This window comes from Elgaria multicarinata, chromosome 7, assembly GCF_023053635.1.
Source record: "Elgaria multicarinata webbii isolate HBS135686 ecotype San Diego chromosome 7, rElgMul1.1.pri, whole genome shotgun sequence".
NCBI classification, from domain to species: domain Eukaryota; kingdom Metazoa; phylum Chordata; class Lepidosauria; order Squamata; family Anguidae; genus Elgaria; species Elgaria multicarinata.
In genome coordinates this window covers 111,466,570-111,490,478 of record NC_086177.1, presented here as the reverse complement: position 1 = coordinate 111,490,478, position 23,909 = coordinate 111,466,570, and the positions used below count along the sequence as shown (strand labels likewise).

At 46.3% G+C, this 23,909-nt stretch overlaps 1 protein-coding gene across 1 annotated transcript in view; it reads right to left on the bottom strand.

Moving 5' to 3' along the window:
• ADGRB1 (adhesion G protein-coupled receptor B1) overlaps window positions 1–23,909 on the bottom strand; it is a 472,654-nt gene that overhangs the window by 189,807 nt on the left and 258,938 nt on the right. The window contains exons 10-16 of the mRNA XM_063131218.1: window positions 22,088–22,194; window positions 17,228–17,422; window positions 11,459–11,527; window positions 10,166–10,274; window positions 7,378–7,521; window positions 3,095–3,170; window positions 35–137 (exon numbers count right to left, since the gene is read on the bottom strand). Coding sequence (XP_062987288.1) covers window positions 35–137; window positions 3,095–3,170; window positions 7,378–7,521; window positions 10,166–10,274; window positions 11,459–11,527; window positions 17,228–17,422; window positions 22,088–22,194 — 803 coding nt within the window. The remainder of the gene's footprint in view (window positions 1–34; window positions 138–3,094; window positions 3,171–7,377; window positions 7,522–10,165; window positions 10,275–11,458; window positions 11,528–17,227; window positions 17,423–22,087; window positions 22,195–23,909) is intronic.

Sequence of the window (23,909 nt, the reverse complement as noted above, 5' to 3'; positions counted from 1 at the left end):
CATCCTGATCAGCTACACAGCAGTGGTCACTTACATTGTACAAGTGCGAGAACTCAATCTCCATTGGGGCGAGAAGCGACTGGGGAGCTGGTTTCACCGTCACTGAGATGACTCTCGAATTCAGCACTGTGGTATTCCTGGAGAGAAGGAAATGCTGTTAAACGGCAGGGAAGGACGTAGAGAAATTTCTTTTGAGTTATTTATCTGTTAAAAAGATCACACTCACACACACATTGTGTTCCCTTCAGATCTGTGGGGGGAGCTGTTAGGAAAGCAGATCAAAGCAAGAAGAAAATAGGACCTTAAATAAGTCCTAGTAGGTCCTGGTGGCTGAAATTTTCTCCTACTAGAACAATAGGAGGATGTTGTCTCAGCAGGGAGCAAAAGCCCACTGAAGCTTTATTTAGGTCACCAAGACCTGAAGTGTGTTCAGCAATGCCCCTCCTTCAGGAGCTGACTGCATTGTGAAAGGGTCCTGAAATTTATGCAAGGCTGGGGAGATGCAGGTTCTGCCAAGGACTCACCTTCTGAGCCAGCAGGGCTGTGTCCCCTACCTGTCAGGGCCCTACTCCCAAAGAAGTGCAGGACACGGAATAATAGGCTCAAGTTAAAGGAAGCCAGATTCCGTCTGGACATCAGGAAAAACTTCCTGACTGTTAGAGCAGTATGACAATGGAATCAGTTACCTAGGGAGGTTGTGGGCTCTCCCACACTAGAGGCCTTCAAGAGGCAGCTGGACAACCATCTGTCAGGGATGCTTTAGGGTGGATTCCTGCATTGAGCAGGGGGTTGGACTCGATGGCCTTGTAGGCCCCTTCCAACTCTGCTGTTCTATGATTCTATGAATTCAGGGTGGTGATGAGATTCCAACCAGGGACTGACCCAGCTCATAAATTCAGCCATGACTCGGCACCAGGTCCCATGACAAGCAGTCACTTTTGATCAAAGCTGGCAGCAACAGCAGCTTGCTGCATTTAATCCACATGTTCATCTGGGACCACTGGAACTGTGTTCCCAACCTAATCCCACGGTAGGCCATATCAGAGAGCCTAGCCGGTTCGCTCGCTAATCTGTCGGCAATTTCCAGCCCGGCCTTCACGCTCCTGCCAGTTCTAAATCTGTAGGTGCTTAAAATGATAACCGGCCAGGACAGAAGGCCCAACATTTATGGGAAGCGCTCTCATGCTAATCAGTGCAGAACGGATTTCAAAGGCGCCAGGGGGGAGGCTTAATTTGCTGCATCAGTACTACCAAGCTCAGCTTCGGAAGGAGAGGGGAGAGCGGTGAGAAAAGTTAGATGTAGGAGAAAGAGATCTCTTTTGTTATCAACACAGATTGCTGAGCTTCACAAGTCCCACGGCGGTCCGAAGGAAGGCAGAACGCACAGCAGGGCTGCCCAGGGGTCTGTGCAACAGCATTCCCAAAGCTTCTCAATATGGCCAGAAGCCCCTCTAGGGAGGAAAGACCCAATGAAAGAGCAGTCCTATGGAGAGGGGGGTGGGGGAAAACTTCTCCCCTTTGGGTGTGCAAAAGCAAACTCTTCTTGTAAATAAACAACCTGCCTGGTCACTGAGGTCATCCGAGGGCCTGCTCCTGGTGGTTCCACACAGATCCATCCTCCAATTGGAATCCACCAGGGGAAGAGCCTTCAGTGTGGTGGCGCCCCTCCTGTGGAATTCCCTGCCTCTGGAGGTCAGGCAGGCGCCAACCTTGTACTCCTTTCGGCGCCTCCCGAAAACATCTTTATTCCAAGAAGCCTTTCTTTAACATGCAGCCTTGGATTTCTGTTTTTGCTTCTTTTAAATTTTGTTTTAAATGTTTTATTCTGTTTTTATTTTCATTTTACCTTGTACACAGCTCCGAAATTTTTCAATGGGGAGCAGTATATAAATATTCTAAATAAATAAATAAATAAATAAATATTCGTATTTTTCTCCATGCCGGCATTGCACGTTTGGGACACTCATTCATAAAAGCAGGCGCATGGTTTTCACAAAGCAGCTCCAAATCCTTGCTCTGTGCATAATATTATTCTTCGTATTTCCCATCCAAAGGCACAGAGAGCCATACCGATCTGAAGCCATACCGATCTGAAGCCATACCGATCTGAATCTAACCCCAAAAAACATGTTGTGTTTCAGATTTATCTCACAGGGCACTGAGGCATTGGAGGACTGAATATGCCTCCAGCACATGTAAAACCACAGGTTGCAGCCGTGAGGAGTGGGGCGTGATTTGCAGTGGAGAAGTAGCAGGTGTGGGTGTGGAATGTGTGTTTGGGGGGGGGGGCAAGGCCTTTCCACTGCTTTTGACTTCTTTTTCCCTCACCTGTGCAATGTGACAAAGGCACATCAAAGAGCCTCAGCTACAGGAACAGTGTCTGGGAGTTCCAGAGGGGAAAAAAATAGTCAGGGAAGGATTAGACAATCCTGGGTCTGTCTTGACGTCGTCTTTGCCCCAGGGTGCCTCCGAATCTGCATTGCGTCAGTTAGATGATGCAATCTCAATTTCGAAGCAAAGAGGCGAAGATGTGCGGCTAAATAATCAGGGACTTAGCCCGACTTTTCCAGCCAGGGCGAGAGCAGCTCAGCTCTTCCGTTGGTCTGTCCTCGCTTGGAGCCACTCCGAGGGTGTTCCCGGGTGGAAGGCGACCTCCTATTGGCCACTGGAAGCCACAGGTAGGGTAGGGGGAGGGCGTGGTAAGACTAATTGCCACCAGAAAGCCCATGATACCTCCCCTCATTAGGACAAGTTGCTGCCACTGCGCACCAATGAGTGTGCTGGGTTTCGTAGCAGATCATGAAGACACACACACACACCGTGTTTACACATGCCCGTAAATCACTCCCTTAACCTCCTTCTTTGCCACTGTTTGGTGGTGACCCAGGTCTGGTGACAAATATGTGTGCTGACAACTCCTCCCTTCTCTTCTGCTTGGCTGCCAACCACACCCTATAGTCCAAAATTATATCTGGGATTCCAAATGTGAAAAAGTACTAGCCCATTATGCCGGTCCACTGTCAAAGGACACCCAGGACCCTCTGATGGGTCACCCATTTCTACCCCCCTTCACAGACACATGCGTCAGGCTTACCTCTGAAGGGAGAGGATCCCACCCAGGTTCCGGTACAGGACCGTCCCCACCACGAAGACCGTGGAGTCGTCCGTCTCTGTGAATAAGCAACAAGGCAAAGCAACTGGTTTCATCGTAAGAATATAAGGGGGAGAAGTGACACACAATGGTATTGAAAGGTTCTGGGTGAAAGTTAGTAGAGAGAGAAAGAGAGAGAGTCTTTTGACCTCTTAGGCCTTTGCTAGACCAGGGGTTATTCCGGGCTAATCCCCAGGATTGCCTCTTTGCGTCCAGATGATGCACAGGGGATCCTGGGCTCAAGGAGGGATCATCCCTCCCTGGCCTCGGGATAAAGGCCTACACTTTGGGCCCACTTTTTCTGAGCCTGAGACTGCGAGCGTGTGGCCTGTTTCCGCGGCTTTTCCGGGCTCCGCACGATTACTTGCATGGAGCTGGGAGCACTGCGCCCATCGGGGCTAGGGTGTGGGGAGTGGGGAAAGTTGGTAAAATTAAAAAAAACCTTACCTTTGCACAGGATTGCTAGACCGTTCCTGCCTCTTTAAGAATTAAAAAAAATGGCGGGCGCGACGGCTCTCTTCTTGAGCTCATCGCAACTCACATGTAAATGAGAGCGAGATCTCACGTTATTCATAACGCGAGGTCTCCCCTCCTCTCCCCCGGATTTTCACTTAGGTCTAGCAAAGGCCTTAGTCTGAAAGCCGGTTATTAATCAAAGGGGTACCGGGGATCAGTTTAAATAGTTGCTTAAGGAATAGGATGGGTGAATCTGTCCTTTTTCAATTCTCTCAGTTTCTCATTTTGCCAACCTTCCTTTCATGCCATCCAGTTTCTGCAACAGTTTGAAATTTAGTTTTTGTTTTTAAAATTCTGTATGGAAATCTGTATGTGTTTTCTCCTCATATACGGACTTTTGTATGCGCTTTTGCCTAAAGCATACATTTTTGTACGCACCTTTGCTGACACATGCACTTTTGAACACATTTTGCTGAATGTACATTTATTTTACAAGTAGGCTTCCCATGCACACACACACACACACACACACACACACACACACTTAGTTCACCACTGTACACAGTTCTGTGTGCTCCTGTCCCTAATATATGCATTTTTGGTTGGAAAAAGTGCAAAGATCAAAGGACAAATGTGTTCCAGTTGGCGTCTTGATTTGGGAAGTGCACATTTGGTAAATCTGTACTAAAACGCAAACTGGTCAAATTACTCCCCCATCCCTACTGGAGAGAACGAAAGTGGTGAGAATGAAGGAAATCTCCACAGGTATGTTTCCACTTCCTATACAGAAATAATTTTCATGTAGGAAAAGTGTAATGTGGAGTTGGTCTTAAGAAAAATCCAGAAAGCAGTTGAATTACTACCATATTTCTTCGATTCTAAGACACCATTGATTGTAAGACACACACTAATTTCAGTACCACCAACAGAAAAAAAGCTTTGATTCTAAGAAATTATAAACACACCCACGATTCTAAGATGCGCTCCATTTTTAGAGATGTTTATATGGGGGGGTGGGAGTGTGTCTTAGAATCGAAGAAATATGATATTTTGTAATAGAAATTTCAGGTGTGTGCGCGCGCAGGGGGTGTAATCTGGATTGGGCCCGTAGCAAGGATAAAGTGTTAAAGCCCCTCTCTCCCACACACTAGCGTTTATATCAGGCCCCTGCACCTACTCTAGAGTAAATATGTTAACATGACATAGGTGCTAATTAAATCTTTCTAGTAATGTCTATTTTGTATTGAACTATTGAAATTGTGTTATCTTTTGCAAAGTGCGTAAAATATGAATTCCATCACACCAGCGATTTAATGCCTTCTCGCCATGCCTGGTGTGTGGATTTGCAGCACGGTACTCACATGACACAGTGCCTGTTCTGCTGACACCCTGCCTCTTCCCAGGCCTTTTCCGTCTTTTCCTAGAACTCCTAAAGTCTGGATTATTTCCCCTAAGCACATTTTCCTTTATTGGGGGCGTGTGCTGTGACAGGAGCCTTGCTGTTGGCTTGAATGAATTGCATCAGGTCCTGGCAGGGAAAAGCGATCTCTCCCAGCAGCCAGCTCCAATCCTCCAACCCAAACCTTGCAACCCAGGCTCAAAAGCGTTTTTTTTTAAATCGTACAATGCCCAAATCTCTGCAGAGATAGGATTGTACTCCCTCGATGCCCCCAAAGAGCCAGACTAAAGAGTTGTTCCATTTTTGCCAGGTTGAAGTACTCATCTGACAGGACCTGTCTTGTTAAATGGGGGAAGTTGTAAACAATGAACTGGAGAGAGAAAGAGAAGGGGTGGGGTGGAGTGGAAAAGCAAACAATTGGAAAACCAAAAGCATTGGAGGTAAAAAAAATAAAATGTGGAGGCAAAGCAGGGGAAATAATTATGTGTGATGGAGCCCTCTCTCTCTCTCTCTCTCTCTCTCACACACACACACACACACACACACACACACACGAAAATTCCATATATTAATATATCCAAAAATAGCAACCATCATTGAAAAAAGGGACCTAAAAAAGTAACATGCATTTTCCAGGGGTGGGGTGGGGAGAGAGGTTTTAAGCCTATTCAGCATCCTTCCATCAGAAGGGACAATTGCATGGCCATTGCAGGGAGAGTTTCATATGGAGAACAAAATGTGTGAGCTGGTAATCCATGAATAAACTGGCAGCATATTAGAAAGGTCACACTCAGAGGTTACACTCATAGAAAGCCCAGGACATATATTACACATGCTCAGGAAAGGACCGTGGTAAGGTAGCCTCACCGTGACAGCCTCAGCATAATCTGGAAGAGGTTCAGGGCTTACCGTTCATTGCAATGTGTTGACTCTAAATTAGACATACCCTATTTCTTCAATTCTAAGACACACTTTCCCCCCATATAAACTTCTCTAAAAATGGAGTGCATCTTAGAATCACGGGTGTGTCAGAGTTGTTGTTTTTTCCCTGTTGGTGGTACAGAAATTAGTGTGCATCTTACAATCGATGGCGTCTTACAATCGAAGAAATGCGGTGTGTTGGATTTTACCCATGGAGTTGATAACCATTTTCCTGCATTAGCATAGGAAAGGGTAAGAATCCTCGTCTTAGAATACACTACCCTGCTTAGCCACACCCAAGGCAGCCTCAGTGTAAACTTTACGGTTTGTAATACAGTGATTGGTGGCCATCATAAAGGGATTCCTGTTTGCTCAGTTCTGTTCCCCCACCACCACCATTAATTGATGTGAGTAAAGTTTTCTGAGAGATTCTTTGGGATGCAGAGGATCATATACTGTGAGATTCATTTGTGTTTACTGCTTTGGGATGGGTGGGTTATCATACGGCTTTGGTCAGCGAAAGGTGGCCATCTTCTACCTAGATCTTTGTATCTAACTAATTGGACTAATGGAACCTACCCTCAAGATACAGAGGACTTTTCAGAAATATCTCCTTTTTGTTTGATGCTTTGAATTCATTTCCTAAGAATACATCTATTTTGACTGATTGCCTTCTAAATTGCTTCTAAACGTGCGCCTTTCACACTGACTAGCATGCTTCCATGCTTTGTCAGGCTATATGCTTTGGTAGCTTGAAATTTTGTCTGTAACAGGAGAAACTGAACCATTTCCAAAAGACAAAAATATATTTATCTATTGATTTATTATTTTATTTGTTACGTATATATTCCTCCAAGGAGTCCAACAGCATCATATATGATCCACCTTCGGTCCATATTATTCTCACAACAACCTTGTGAGGTACGTTGACAGAGAGGCAGTGATTGACTCAAAATCACCCAATGAGCTTCATGGATGTGTGGGAGCTAAATCCTGAATCTCCCCAGCCATAGTCCAATATTCTAACTCAGTGGTTCTTAACCTTTTTTGAGTCACGGACCCCTTTGAAAATCTGGGGAAAGCTATGGACCGCCCTCCCTAGAAAAATGCACATAAGCACATAAACACAACTTTGCATGCAATTAATATACTTTATTTTATTGAAAATTGATTGCTTCATACAGTGTATGACATACACAAAGTATGAATAACTTTATTTGACTTTCACAGACCCCCTGAAGCCCATCCATGGACCGCAGATTAAGAACCCCTGTTCTAACTACTAGTCATCACTGGCCATATGGATTTGTGGCCAGCAACTGTTAAAAATCCCTAACAGGTGGTACAGAGGTTGGTAAAAACACATACGAAAGACCCTAATTTGCCTTTCATGCATTCATGGAGCTATGGCATGCACCCCACAGGAATAACCTTATTCCACTCCCCTTACCTGAAATCCCAGTGGAGAGAATGCTTTTGGACACCATGACCTTGTCCTCTGCACTGCGGGCCCAATCCACCATTCCCCGCCAGCCTTTCATGGGGAAGCTAATGTCTTTGGCTGTGTTGGCAGGAAGTTTCTGGATGCTGAGAACTTGAACAGAGAGAGAGACAGAAAGAGAGAAGAAGAAGGAAATCAAGCCAACTCCCCTATGTGCCCTGAATGTCCCATGCACATGTAACAATGGATAGTCGGAGTGTTAGAACAGGTCGGCAGCCAGATTGTGGGAACATGGAAGAAGGGCGAGGAGTTTAGCCTGGAGAAGAGAAGATTGAGGGGAGACATGATAGCACTCTTCAAATACTTAAAAGGTTGTCAAACAGAGGAGGGCCAGGATCTCTTCTCGATCCTACCAGAGTGCAGGACACGGAATAACGGGCTCAAGTTAAAGGAAGCCAGATTCCAGCTGGACATCAGGAAAAACTTCCTGACTGTTAGAGCAGTACGACAATGGAACCAGTTACCTAGGGAGGTTGTGGGCTCTCCCACACCAGAGTCATTCAAGAGGCAGCTGGACAACCATCTGTCGGGGATGCTTTAGGGTGGATTCCTGCACTGAGCAGGGGGTTGGACTCGATGGCCTTGTAGGCCCCTTCCAACTCTGCTATTCTATGATTTTATGAGTTAAATTGCCTCGAGATCGCCCAGGTCAAAACTTTTCGGCGCCAGGTCAAGACTTTTTCTCTTCTTGCGGCATTTAACTAGGGTGACCAACTGTCAGGATTTCCCCGGATTTGTCCTGGTTTTTGTTCTTTCCATGGTGTCAGGGGGGATTTTCTATAATTTTCAATAATGTCCTGGAATGACACACCTTCCTCTTTAAGGCTGCCATTAGCATGGCAGGAGGGAATGACATGCTTTCTTGAGGCACATCATTCCCCCACCCCGAGCTCCAATTGAGGTCTTAAAGGGGAAAGTGGGTCATTCGTGGACATTATAGAAAAGGCCCCAATTGGAGTGGATGGTGGTGGTGCAGAATGAAATCCTTTCCCCTCCTCCACTCCAATCGGGTTCTTTAAAGTGGCGGGGGAATAACGTACTTTCTGCAGGACTCAGAAAGCTGCTTCCCCACACACACACTAGGTGTCCTCTTTTTTGGTTTCCCAAATATGGTCACCCTAATTTAACAGCATTTAACAACGTTAAGTTTGTTTGTTTCTTAATGGGCCCCAGAACTGTTGTTTTTAAATGGATACCATTGCTTTTATACTGTTGTTTTTATGTTTTTGATGGTTTTAAATTTTGTATACTTTTTAATGTTCACTGTTTTTAACTTCTGTAAACCACCCAGACAGCTTTGGCTATGGGGCAGTATATAAATATAATAAATAAATAAATAAATAAATAAACAAACATTTGTAATCACCTGCTCCATACAGAAGACATAACCTGAAACAACAGCAATAGCAATAGCTCCATTTCTCCAGGAGTAGGCTGGCATTTAAAATCAATCAATCAATCAATTGTTACTATACATGATTTTGTAAGTGAGTGGTAATTAATATTGCATTATATGAACACAGAGAACTGAGCTACATTGAGTCATACCATCGGTGAATATGCCAGAGTATCATCTAATCCAACTGACAGTGGTTGTCCAGGGACTTGTGGGGGAAACCATTTACAGGAACCTGATTCTTTCAACTGGAGATGATGGCCATAGATTGGAACTAAGATTGTAGGGCCTGAATTTCCTTTCCTTTTCCCCCTCCTCCCTCCCAATCCCCTTTCCTTTTGTGTCGTGTCTTTTAGATTGTAAGCCTGTGGGCAGGGACTGTCAAGAAATACTTTTGTAAGCCGCCGTGAGAGCCTTTTTTGGCTGAATGGCGGCATAAAAATGCTTAAATAAAATAAATAAATAAAAATGGGGTGAAATCCCAGGGCGATCCCCGGGATTGTCCCTGTGCATTCACATGATACACAGGAGATCCTGGGATCAGGGAGGGATGATCCCTTCCTTTGCTCCAGGATTTCGCCCTCCCTTTTAGGCCCGGTTTTTCTGAGCCCGAGACCGTAGAACATGTGGCCGGGCACCACGGTTTGTCTCGGCTCCTCGCGGTTCCTCGTGAGGAGCCGGGACCTGTGCACGGCATGCAGAGCTCCTGAGGAGCACTGCGCCCATCGGGGGTGGGGTGGGGGAGTGGTTAAAGTAATTATTTAAAAAAAAAAATACCTACCTTTTGTGCACAAGCGTTCGTGCACTGCTATCCCTTTAAAAATTAAAAAAATGGCGGGCGCGACACCTCTCTTTCTGAGGTCGTCGTGCGTCGCGTGTAAACAGAGGGGGGATCTTGTAATAAAACCATCGTGAGATCGTCAGCCTTCCGCCACGGACAAACAGGTAGGTCTATCTAAGGCCAATGAGGATGGGACTTCCTGCATAAAATATATGACTACTGCCTCCTCTTCCCTTCTCCCCGAAATTGATTTGTGCTTGTTGATATTTGGCAAATAAATCAAGAGTAAGGTGTAAACGTAACAACCAAATCTCGAATTGGAATGAGCTCAACCTCTCTTTCTCCACACAAAATACAAACTGGGTGAGCCACGTCCCTTGCCCTCTGACCCCTCCCTACTGCCAACATTAACAGTCACAATGGCACGTCATCGGCCTACTTCTTTTGGAGTGGGGAGGAAGGGACCAGCACCAACTAGCCCAATTGCGAGAAACAGCCTGCAACATTTTGGCATTGGTAGCTAAATGCGGTCAGGCAGTGGGGTTGTCCAACCTACTCACCCAGATTTTCAGTCATTTGATAGGAATCCTGGAAGTCTTTCATTCGAAATCCAATGACATCAATGAAGTCTTCCACTAGCCTAAAGAGTTCCTTGGCATTTGGCCCCATCTGAAAAGGTATTTATTTTTATTGCCTCAGACGACCATAAGATAAAAGCTGCCAAACCAAGACAAAGGTCACATTTGGCCTCTGTGTGTTTGGGGGGGGGCAGAATCAGGACCAGGAAAACTCAGGGCAAATAGGTTTGGAGGAGAGATAACAGCCAGGACTTCTGACATTGTACTGAGGAACAGGTTTCTGGGTTTGCTTTATTTTTCTCCTCCCAATCCCCCTTTTCTTTGCATTGTGTCCTTTAACTGGCACGCCTAAGGGCAAAGACTGACTTACTGATAATTTTAAGCTGCCATGGGAACCTTTTCCAGATGAAAAGATGCGGTGAAAGAATGCTTTAAATAAATAACAATGAACACAGAAAGGTGCTTTAGGGTGACCATATGGAAAGGAGGACAGGGCTCCTGTATCTTTAACAGTTCTATTGAAAAGGGAATTTCAGCAGAAGTCATTTGTATATATGGAGAAGAACCTGGTGAAATTCCCTCTTCATCACAGCAGTTAAAGCTGCAGGTGCCCTGCCCTCTTTTAAATTTGGTCACTCTAGTATAGCTCCTGCAGCTTCAACTGGTGTGATGAAGAGGGGATTTCACCAGGTTCTCCATATATACAAATGACTCCTGCTGAAATTCCCTTTTCTATGCAACCCTAGCTTCAGTGTAAGCAGTGGCAATGGAGACATGGAGGTTTCCGCCCCCTCTTCCTTCCCTTCACTGATGCTCTGAATATATACAAATGGGAAGTGGTGGGTTCCCCTTCACTGGAGGATTTAAGCAGAGGGTGGGCAGCCATTTTTCCAGGATGCTGCATTTGCATCCTGCATTGCAGAGACTGCACGGAGCAGAGCATTGGACCTTCCAGCTCTATGATCCAATGATTAATCCAACAAAGGGCTATTATCCAAAGAAGGTGCTGAAGAAGCAGCGGATGGTGGCCACAAAGTGGTGCACAAGGGAACACCATTACTATGGTCAGCATTTCAAGTATGATGAGAATGGTGGACCACCTCCATGCAACTTTTGTAGCTTGGGACAGCATCTCTCTGTGGCATCTCATTCTTAGACTGGATATGAAGATACTAAGCCTTCTAAACTGTGAGACGGACTCTTGCACATGCTGTATCCTTCACTCTCTCTCATGCCCACACACACACATCGTCCAAGGGCTGTTCCTTCACATACCAGCTGAGCCTCTTCCCATTTGTCTCGGTTGTCCTCCATCAATACGTTGCTAATTATCTGGACAAAATTCTAAAAAGAGAAGAGGGAAACAAAAGCTGTGATGCCATGTACGTCTGTCCCCTGACATAGATGCCAGAGTTGCATCTTGCAATGCAGAGACTGCATTGAGCCAAGGGTTGGACTGGATGATCTCTGAGGTCATCTAGCTCAACATGTGTTTAACACTCCACCACCCTATATGCTCCCCTTCCCTTGACCAGGCATTTTGTTCATTCTGGAAGAGGAAGCTTGTTGCAGTTCTCTGGCAGCCATGGTAGGCACCTCCATCTACTAATGGGATGATCCAGAAGAGCCTTCAGGAACCATAGTACAACCACACCTTAGACCCCAGCTCCATGACCTGCACCCCAGGCATATGTATGCCTGGATGCCTCCCTGGGGCCACAGGCAAAATAATAGCATGATCTCTGAGTCAGAAAGGAGAAGACATTCATCCTACTGTTCTAAACTTGGACACGTCCTACTTACATACATGCACACAAAGATCAGCTAACGCATTATTAACCCATGGAATTCAATGCCACAACTGTGGTGCTGGCCAAAGGGCCAACTCATGCAGGACATATTTATCAATGGCTAATTGCCAGGGCCTGCCCAAGGTCCCCCGTCCCGCCCAGGTGAAGAACTGGCTGGTGCCTCCATTCCACGTACAGAAGCCACTCAGATTGGAAGTTGACGCTTGCTTCAATGCTGATGACATGATAGCATATTCCTCAGTGCCTGACACACAACTTCCGACAGCTGGCCACCGCTCACCACCACCACTAACCATCAGCTGTTGACTGAGGCAATTGCCTCAATCTGCCCAACGGTAGGGCCAGTCCTGAAATTAGTCATGATAATTAAGCGAAGCCGCTCAGTTGAGGTAGTCTACCTGTGAACACCAGCTGCTGGGAAGCATGTTCAAGAGGAGGCCAAGAGCTCATCTACACCAAGCAGGATATTCCACTATGAGAGTGGTATAATAAAGGCAGAAGCCACACCAAGCAGGATATAGTGATATGAAAGCTGTATATAGTATGTGTCAATGGGCCCCAACAGTTGTCAGTGCACTTCAATACCACTATAAAGCAGTGGTGTGGTTCCTGCCTTTTATATACTGCTTTCATAGTGGAATATCCTGCTTTGTGTACATGCGCCCCAACACTTCCATCATCTGTTCATGAGTTTCCTGGAAGCAGGATGCTGGCCTAGATAGACTCTTATCCAGGCCACATGGGGTGGGAGAAATGAACAAGCTCCAGATCAGAGTTGTAAATGAACTGGTTTCAGGAGGTGATCTGTAATAAATATGGTCTCCAGAAACAGCCTGAATTGTCCCACTTATTGTATTTACTCTTTCATGAGCAAAACCCTCCCATGGAAGGCCCTTCAACACATGATGCGCCAACAAACCTGAGTTTTCTACTGAGCAAAAGGGAGTTACATATAGATGGCGGAGAATTACATAGGGAAGAATGGAACCCATTAATTTCAGTTTCACACAGTTTTTTTAGTTTTCCCTTCTTAAATTCAGTTCATCTGAAACTTTGAGAATTTTTCCAACCTTATGTTCAGTTAATCCTGAAATTTGAGGATTTTTTAAAAAAAAATGCATTAAAATGCATACATATTTCCTGCACATTCTTCTAATGCTTGTGCTGTTTAATGCACAGTTCCCTAATATATACATTCCCCCCAAACAATCCTCCTAATATAATGCATTTTGCATGTTATTTTCATTTAGATATGCATTTTTATTTTATTTTTTGAGTGAAGAACTCCACTGCAAAATTCGGAGAAGAGCAAATTTCTAAGAATCGCCGAGTTTCTGATTGCAAATTGTTTCAGAGGTGCAGAACCAGTTAAGTCGCCATTGAAATGTGAATCCAACCATTGTTTTCCCCATTCCAAGAATTTCATTTGGTTCACGTTTTTAAGCAAAATGGCCTAATTCAAACTGTCTGGACTCATAACTGGTTCAGAACAGTTTCCCTTTGGTGTTGTTCTTGACCAAAAAGCCTCAGGACTGCAATACCTGTTGGAGCACCTCAGGCTGTAGCTCAGTGTACAGCATCTGCAGAAGCTCCCAGGTTTGATCCCTGGCATCTCCAGCTAGGGCTGGAAAAAGTCCCTCCTGAAACCCTGAAGAGCCATTGCTGCCAGTCAGTGTTGACAATACTAGCCTAGATGGACCAACGGGCTGACTCAGTATATGCCAGCTTCATATGTTCCTATGTGTACTACCTTTGGATTGCACACTTCTTCAGAGGCAGTACACTTCTGAAAACCAGTCTCAAGAGGGGAATAGCAGAGCAGGCTCCATTGCCCTCATTTCCTGCTTCTGAGCATCATGAGTTGGCCGCTGTGGGAACAGAAGGCTGGACAAGTTGGACCTTCTGCCTGATACAAGAGTCCTCTTCTACCATTCCTATGTTCATAACACCAGGTCTATTGCTGAGTTAATTCTCCAGAGCACACACTTTATGTGGTCCAGTCCCATTTATTTCAAATCCATTGATTTCCTTTCCAATGAGATAATTACCAGAAACACCACAAGGAAAGGCAATCCAAGATGCATTTAACATTTTAAAGCAACTGATCATGACCTTCTCCAAAGGGCAGATCTATAGCTGCTCTGCACACAACTGCAGAACGATAATTCCTAGGACACAGCCCAGTTCTGCCAGGTGGACTCCAAATTCTTTCCCCTGCCTTCCACTAACCACTGTGGCTCTGTCAACACAGTGCACCAATATCGATTCATTCTTTCACCTGGTATTTTCATTTTTAAAATGTCTTTGCTTTCAAACATTGCATTCTAGCCACTAGGGAGGAGTGAGAGGGAAGGGTGGTTTGAGAGATACAGGGAAAGCGTGATGAACCAATTGTTCTCATCTTCTCCCAACTGTGTTGACAGTGCAGGTGGCACAAGAGAGTACATTACTGGTGGAGTTGCTCCTGGAGAGGCTTGGTGCAAATGCATTCCTTCCCTTCTAAAAGGTCAGGTTAACCATGTTATGAACACACAAGCCATATATATCCACCTGCGTCCCTGACCCTTTTCTAAAAACAGGTGCTGTAACCATGTACCCAGTTCCAATTAGGGATGTATGAAAATTTCATTTTGTTCCATCCGTCACCAAAACTTCCCCTGTTGGAACCCCCAAACATAAATGAGGTGCACATTTGGCAAGCAAAGGTCACACTTTCCTGAGCTTGTGATGCTGGTCCAGAAAAGTGTGCATTTTTTTTTAAAAAAAAGTGTATGCTTGATAGGGCTGTTCTCCACTTCACTTCAGAATGTAGAAGCAATAGCGAGGCAGCCTGATTCGCCTCCAACAAAGGCAGAGATGAAGCGAGTCAGGGTGGCTGTGGATCGAGGCGAAGAGGATCGAGACCAAGCGGATCCTTCGTCTCAATCCAGAGCTCTGAAAAAAAGGTAAGGGGGGGTTACCTGGTGCTGCCACAGTCCCTGTGGCCATGGCAGCAGAGCCAGGTAAGGGGCAGAGGGGAGTGGGGCTTACCTGCCTCTGTCATGGTCCAGTAGCAGCTTCAACTGAGGCTGAGGGTCAACCGGAAGACCAGGCTGCAATTGCAGCCTGCCCTTCCGCTTTGAGCTTCAGGTGAAGCCGCTGCCGGAATGCGACGGATGCAGGTAAGGGGGGAGGAGGGAGGGGGCCTTACTTGGCACGGCCACCGCAGTCCATGTGGCGACGGCAGCGGAGCCAGGTAAGGGGGCAGGGGGGAAGGGTCTTACCTGAGTCTGTCGCATTCCGGCAGTGGCTTCAACTTAGCCCGAGGACTCAAACCTGCGGCCTGGTCTTCCCGTTTGAGTCCTCGGGCTCCGTTGAAGCAGCCGCCGGACCGCAATGGATGCAGGTAAGGGGGAGGAGGGAGGGGGGTCTTACCTGCTGCTGCCGCCGCTGTGGAGCTCCGATTCGGATCCGGAGCTCCGCAGCAGAGCAGACCATAGGCGGATCGATGTGGGGCGGATTGGGTGCGGAGCGGATCTGGGGGTCCATGCACAGCCCTAATGCTTAATATTTTAGTCATTGGGGAGGAAAAACACACATGGGTGCACGCTTTAAAAAATGTGTATCCAAATTAACACTTTTCAAGAAAAGAAACAAAAAAGAAAGAAAGCCTGCAAATGAGAAAGTGATGATGGACCAAGCATTGAGGTGAAACTTGACCAGCTCAAACCTGACTGATTCTCCCAACTGTAGGTCCAACTACATGTTAAGAATCTCTGACGTGTTTTGCACTATGGCATGTTTCTTTCTGCAAATATGAAAAAAAATTGCACTTTCTCAAGGCAGGAGACAGGCGATATCCCTCACCCTTAAGAACTCATGGCAGGATGAGAAAGGCATCATTGTCTACAGCAGGGGTGGCAACATATGGGCTACATGAGTCCCCTTGCCTTTCTGATATAAATTTAAATATATCGGAAGCAGAAAACCAGCTTGGGAAGCAGTCCAATGACAATGGAGTTAAAAGAGTCCTGAAAAAGGACAAGGAGATCGCAGAGAAGCTGAATGAATTCTTCTCATCAGTCTTCAGTGAAGAAGATATAGTGCAGATACCACTGCCCAAACTGATGTTTTCAGGAAAGGAGTCCAAAGAACTTTTGATTCTTGTGACTTGGAAACTATGGCTCAGGGTATTATTTCACCCTGCTCATGAAGCTCAGCTACAGTACAAAACGAATGCCATCATGATATCCCAAAGAGGTCCTTCTCTCTGGATCAGTGTTTAAACAGAGCTTCTGGGTATGTTAAAGGAGTCCTGAGATGTCTATTTTTATTGATTTATTGTTACATTTATATCCCACCTTTTATCCTCTTTCAAGGAACCCAAGACAATTTACAGGGTCCTCCTCCTCTCCACTTTATCTTCACAACAACCCTGTAAGGCAGGTAAGGCTGAGAATCAGTGACTGGCCCAAAGTCACCAGTGAGCTTCCTGGCGAAGTTGGGACTTGAAGCCTGAATGCCCAAGTGCCAGTCCAACATTCTCACCATTACTCCACACTGCTCTTTGTTTTCAGACTACCTAATTACTCAGTAGGATTGTCAGCATTTATTCCACCTGGAACATTTTCACAAACATGCCCTGCAGCATCCCAAAGGCTTGGGGTGTGTGTGTATGTGTGTAATTTCCAGGGCAATGAACTCTCCTCCTGAGTACTCAGCCATCTGGAAAACTACACACCTAAAGGCTCTGAGCACCACAGATGCTGCCATTTCAGCATTCCAAGCACCAGAGAATAAATGAGACTTCACACAGAGGCTTCCTAGTTGTTGCTGATGGTGACTCTGTTGCTGCTATAATCACCAGATAGGTTTGGGGTGAAAGAAAGAGGGGCTCATGGGAAGGCATCTTGAGCTCATCAGAAGGGCATGGAAAAGCATCTTGGTAGCATTTTGTGGAGGCACTCAGGCACTGTTGTTCCATAAAACTGTGTATCTATTAAGTATTATTTATTTAAGCTGATTCTATACCATGCAATGCACAACGCATTGTCCCAAAATTGTAAAAAAGCAATGGAGGGTTCCTAATAGATTTATTACCCTTTGGACACAAGGTCAGATTATTCAGAATTCCAACATCTGGGGGGGGGGGGGGGAAATCAAATGAGAAGAATCTAGATACATGGCTCTCCCTGCTCCCCTTCACAACACATGTCACCTCATTCTTCTGGTAGTCTCCCACCTGCTCTCTCACCTGTATGTCATTTGTAGTGGGGCTGTAATAAGCCCTGCGGAAGATCTCGGTCATATTCCTGAGTACATCAAAGGTTGATAGAAGATCCCCACTATAGCTGGTTCCATCCTGAGATATCTCCACTAAGTTTTGCAATACGTCCGACAACCCTTCTCCTACCAGCCCCCGCTGGGCTTTCGAAAGATGCTCCCTTGTCTGGTGAGACAAAAAAAAGAAAGGAAAAAAAATTCTTATTTTTATCATCAATGTCTAACGCTCCCCATTCCAAAAAAAACCAACAACACCTGGAGCAGGAAGCTCAGGAAAACACAATTTATGCCAAAACAAATACTTGATTAAAGACTAAAAATACAACCCACACATGGATTGATATGCACAATCTAGGCTATTCCTTTTATACTAATGAAGCTCATCTTAATGGAGAAAACATTCTTACAGCAGTCCTAGAGAATGGCTTAGAAATTGATATCTTCACAAGAGGTAGATACCAGCTCAGTCCAAAGAGCTAGACCAACCACAAGAGATGAGTTCCCATCCTCAGCTTGTGAAGGAGACACCACCACTCTTCTGGGTAATCGGTTCCATCATCAAACTGCTCTAACATTTATTTATTTATTTATTTCATGTATATACCGCCCCACACCTGAAGCTTTCTGGGCGGTTTACAACAGTTAAAAATGGTAAACATTAAAAAGTATTACAAAATTTAAAAACCATAAAAAAACATAAAAACAACAGTATAAAAACAACAGTATCCATTTAAAAACAACAATTCTGGGGTCCATTAAATTAACGTTGTTAAATGCTGTTAAAATGCCTGGGAGAAGGCAGGGGGCCACCACTGAAAAGGCCCTCTCCCTTGTTGCCATCCTCCGAGCTTCCCTAATGGCTTCTCCTAATGTTCACCCAAAAATCTACCCTCCAGTAACCTGTTATACCTACTCCTGCCCTCCATAGCACCAGAGAACAGGTCTTTGTCGTCTTTGAAGGATCATACCATGCATAAGAACATCAGAAGAGCCCTGCTGGATCAGACCAAGGGTCCATCTAGTCCAGCACTCTGTTTGCACAGTGGCCAACCAGCCATCGGCCAGGGATGAACAAGCAGGACATGGTGCAACAGCACCCTCCCACCCATGTTCCCCAGCAACTGGTGCACACAGGCTTATTGCCTCGAATACTGGAGATAGCACACAACCATCAGGGCTAGTAGCCATTGACAGCCTTCACCTCCAGGAATTTATCCAACCCCCTTTTAAAGCCATCCAGATTGGTGGCCATCACCACATCCTCTGGTAGTGAGTCCCATAACTTAACTATGTGCTGTGTGAAGAAGTACTTCCTTTTATTTGTCCTGGATCTCCCACCAATCAGTTTCATGGGATGACCCTGGGTTCTAGTATTTTGAGAGAGGGAGGAAAATGCCACCCTGTCTACATTCTACATTCCATGGATAATGTCGTCCTCCTCTATCATGTCTACCCTTAGACTCCTTTTTTCCAGGCTAAACAATCCCAGTTGATGTAACCTTCCCTTGTAGGTTGAGATGCACTTTTACTATATCCTTGCTGACTAGTAGAGAGATTTCTTTTTCTTTTTTTTAACCCTAGTAAGCCTGGACATAATGTGTGAATTGCTGGGCAGGGATCAGTAAGGACCCACCCCCTAGGTTTCACGCCTGCAGCATTTTTCCTAGGAATGTCAGAGGCATTCAGTTTGGGGGTGGAGCTCTGTGAAATTTTGCTAGCTCAGCTCCCCAGATGCCAGCGGGCACCGAATCAGGCAAGCTCACCATTTCTCATTGTTGTTTTATTTGAGCAGATGGAAATAGGTGAAAATTCAGGGCTGAGAATATTTGCAGAAATAATAATATTTATTTATTTATTTATTTATTTATTTATTACGCTTATATACCGCTCCCATAGCCAGGGCTCTCTGGGCGGTTTACAGAAATTCTAAAATTGAGATAAAAACAAGTATACAAAATTTAAAACTCTAAAACATAGAAAATACACACATAAAGCATTAAAAACCGTTAAAAAACTAAACATGTGGGTGATTAAGATGTGCCACCATATGCCTGGGCAAAGAGGAAAGTCTTAACCTGGCACCGGAAAGATAGCAGCGTTGGCGCCAGGCGAGCCTCGTCAGGGAGATCATTCTATAGTCTGGGGGCCACCACTGAAAAGGCCCTGTCCTCGTTGCCACACTCCGAGCCTCTCTCGGAGTAGGCACATGGGGGAGGACCTTAGATGTTGAACGTAGCGACCGGGTATATTCATGTCGGGAGAGGTGTTCCGTCAGGTATTGTGGTCCCAAGCCGTGTAAGGCTTTATAGGTCAAAACCAGCACCTTGAATTGGGCTCGGAAACATACAGGCAGCCAGTGCAAGCGGACCAGAGCAGGTGTTATATGGTCGAACCTTCTGGTTCCCGAAATCAATCTGGCTGCTGCATTTTGCACGAGCTGCAGCTTCCGAACCATCTTCAAAGGCAGCCCTACATACAGTGCATTGCAGTAATCTAACTTGGAGGTATTCACAAAATTGTTGCCATAATTAGCACCATTTGCACAAAGTTGTAGTCATTTTTTATGCCTGCAATTTTAAGCAAATCATGCTATTAAGGCTGCAATTTTGCACAAATCATGATTCCCACAAATATCCCCAGGCATGAATTTGTGCAAATTGCAGCTCATGGAAAGACAGAAAAAAGAAAAAGAAAGAAAAAAGGTGGGAGCTCTCCGGAGGTGCCTGTGGACCATCTGGCACCTTGAAATGCCCACCCGCTGGGGTTGGGCAACTGGCAGGAGTCTGGTGAGCAGAACGCGGATGAGACATGGGTGAATTCACCCATCCCTCATGAAATATTGGATCCATTCATTCCTATGCGGGGAGGAAACAAATTCTGGGTAGGCAAGAACAAGGTATTAAAGACTAGGGGTGTGCACGGACCCCCCGATCCTCTTCGCTGCCGATCCGCCTGGGGGCCACTCCGCTCCGCTGCGGAGCTCCGGCTCCGAATCGGAGCTCCGCAGTGGTGGGGAGTGGTGTCAGGTAAGGCCCCCTCCTTCCTCCAGCTTACCTGTGTCCGTCGTGGCCCATCCCAGCTTCACTAGAGCCCGAGACTCAACCAGGAACTGTAGGCCCCGATTGCGGCCTACACTTCCTGGTTGAGTCCTCGGGCTCAATTGAAGCAGCCACGGGACCACGGACGGACTCAGGTAAGACCCCCCTCCCCCTTGGTCCCTTACCTGGCTCTGCCGCCGTCACCGCACGGGCGGCGGCGGCAGGGCCAGGTAAACCCCCTTCCCTCCTCTCCCTTACCTGCATCCGTCCGCGGTCCCGTGGCTGCTTCAACTGAGCCTGAGGCCTCAACCAGGAAGACTAGGCCGCAACTCGGCCTAGTCTTCCTGTTTGAGTCCTCGGGCTCAGTTGAAGCAACCGCGGGACTGCGGACGGACGCAGGTAAGGGAGAGGAGGGGGGTTACCTGGCCCTGCCGCCGTCGCGGCAGAGCCAAGTAAACCCCACTTACCTTTTTGGCGGAGCTCCGGATCAAGGCAAAGGATCTGCCTTCACCTCGATCCGCTCCGCAATGCTCCGCGGGTCCCCCAATCCTCTTCGCCTCTGCCTTAAGGGTAGGCGAAGCCCCCCGCTCTGCTCCTGCTTCTCCGGTTCGAGGAGAAGCGGAGCACATCCTTATTAAAGACCACCCCAGGAAGTTGGAAGTTGGTTATTTCTGCAGATATTCCCACCTTGTCATTCACTCCACCTAAAAGTTTGGGGCAGTTATCCTCTAAAGCGGATAGACTTTTTCTTCTTCTTCAAGTAAACTCAAATCACTGGTGGGCAACTGAACAAACCACTCAGTGGGTAACCAGAACAACTTCAAGTGCCCAGCCTTACCACCACCACCAGCGCTGCACTGCTTCAGAACACGGAGATGTTACGTCATTGACTTCTGAGCTCTTTTGTTGAATTTATCTCCATCCATCCATTCATTCCATTTCTATATCCCTCCCTCCCCAACAGTCAAAGCTCTCTGGGCAGTTTGCAAAGGTTGAAACCCTAAACACTATCATGTAATAGCAAAATTACCTAGGGAGTTACCTAGGGAGGTTGTGGGCTCTCGCACACTAGAGGCCTTCAAGAGGCAGCTGGACAACCATCTGTCCGGGATGCTTTAGGGTGGATTCCTGCATTGAGCAGGGGGTTGGACTCGATGGCCTTGTAGGCCCCTTCCAACTCTGCTATTCTATGATTCTATGAAAATATTAAACTATTTGCATGCACAAATATAAAACTATTTTGCACGATCAACAATAGCAATCCCAGGACTGGTTAAAAATCTTATGCTCTCAAATGTATAGGAAAAGAGGAATGACTTAACCTGACGCTAGAAAGATGACAATGTTGGTGCCAGGCGGACCTCACTGGGGAAACTATTCCATAATTGGGGGAATGGTATCGCTGAAAAGGCCCTCTCCCTTGATGTAGCTGATGTAGTCCCTGTCACAGATGGAAATCATGCCCCACCTCAAGTCCTAAATGTTTCCATTTAGGACTTGAGAGATTGCTATGCCAATCCTACTAACCCGAGTTGTCCAAGGCCTACCTTTATGACCCTAATCCCTCAAGGAAACTCATGTCCAAAACTAGACTTGCTAGTCCCAGTAGGACAGACCTGATAGAAATACCTGAAGTCTTGTGTTTTGCTTATGCCCAGTCAACAGAACAGTACTTCCTGCCTACCACACTTCTCCATAGTTCTCAAGTGTAGACCCAGCTTCTCCAGCCCCAGCTGCTGAGCTGGACCTCAGGGATTCGGACTTGGAGAACACATATTCACTTTGACACTCACCATCATCTGTACATTCCTGTAGTCAATAGAAACACACTTGATGTACGTTGGAAGCATCCAATAGGCAATGCCCTCTTCATCCAGCAAGCACCGCCGTAGGATCAGCCCTGAAGGAAAACAGAAAGGGTCCATGGGGTATGAAGGCAGAGGCATGGAGGTAGAGGTTTTTTAAAAAAGCCCTCCTTCTACCTGCACTGGATTCAAATTTCGATAATTCTCTTGGTTGCACATGAACAGAATTGTTGAGAAAATGCTTCCATCCATCCTATAGTGCCAAGGAAAAGTCAAGGGGGACCATTCTCCTCATTAAAATTCTCCTCCCCACCGCCATACACACAAGCCATTGGCCCAAACCCCAATATAGGAAGGAAGTTGGCCAACATTAGGAAACAAAACAGACAGCTGCTACTTCTGATGATTGCTATGTGGGTTCCTCAACCGGCTGCTTTCATAGAATCATAGAATCATAGAATAGCAGAGTTGGAAGGGGCCTACAAGGCCATCGAGTCCAACCCCCTGGTCAATGCAGGAATCCACCCTAAAGCATCCCCGACAGATGCTTGTCCAGCTGCCTCTTGAAGGCCTCTAGTGCGGGAGAGCCCACAACCTCCCTAGGTAACTGATTCCATGCACACATTTCTTCAGAAATGGGATGGAAGGAGCTTTAAAACAAGGTGGGAGAAAGGAGTACTGGCAGGTTTGTCCATCCGGGTGGACAGCTTTGAGTCCTAGTTGTTAAAAGTTGGATATTGAATTGCTGTCTATTCAACCATTGGGGTTGCCACCTCTTTTTTCCATTTTTTCTGATTGGTTCCTCGTGTTTCAAAGCTACATGGCAGGCAGATTCAACATAGTCCTCTCCATCCTGGGAAAAGCTGCCAGTATTGAATTTGGCTGGTGCAGATGGGTGAGAATAACAGTCTTTTCACAGAATCACAGAATCATAGAATAGCAGAGTTGGAAGAGGCCTATAAGGCCATCGAGTCCAACCCCCTGCTCAATGAAGGAATCCACCCTAAAGCATCCCTGACAGATGCTTGTCCAGCTGCCTCTTGAAGGCCTCTAGTGTGGGAGAGCCCACAACCTCCCTAAGTAACTGATTCCATTGTCATACTGCTCTAACAGTCAGGAAGTTTTTCCTGATGTCCAGCTGGAATCTGGCTTCCTTTAACTTGAGCCCGTTATTCCGTGTCCTGCACTCTGGCAGGATATCTCCAGATATGTTGAGCTACAATTCCATCATCCTTGACCATTGGCCATGCTGGCTGGGGCTGATGGGAGTTGAAGTCCCAAGGGCACCATGTTAGAGAAGTCTGGTGTAGGGCATGGAGAAATGTGGGTGTGAGAACGATTCTGCCTTCATGTATCTCAGAAGCAAAGTGCAACCAACTGATTACAGGTGGACACACGTCACTTGCTCGAGGGCCACCTGGGAGACCTTGAGATCAGGAAATAAATATCCAGCAGCAGCAGCAGCAGCCTCCTTAGAAACCAACAAGCAGTTACTCATCATCTCATAAAGAGCTGTGTCCACTGTCCTCTATGACTGTTGTCTCTCCTCATTTGCAGTGATCCATGGCTTTGGCAGCTTCCTTGCCTTCGGGAGTCTGTCCTCCCCAATACAACAGAATTTATGAGTTAAGGGTGGGGGGAGTTAAGTCATCCTATCCAACCCTCTTCTTGCCATGGAGATGGACACATGCTCTCCCCATCAAAAACCTATGGAGGGCCGTTTTCACTACGTTCCCACCAAGGCATCACTTTCAGATCCATTTAGCAATTCATCTTCAGATACGGTTTCTCCAAACCAGCTGTTGTCCTG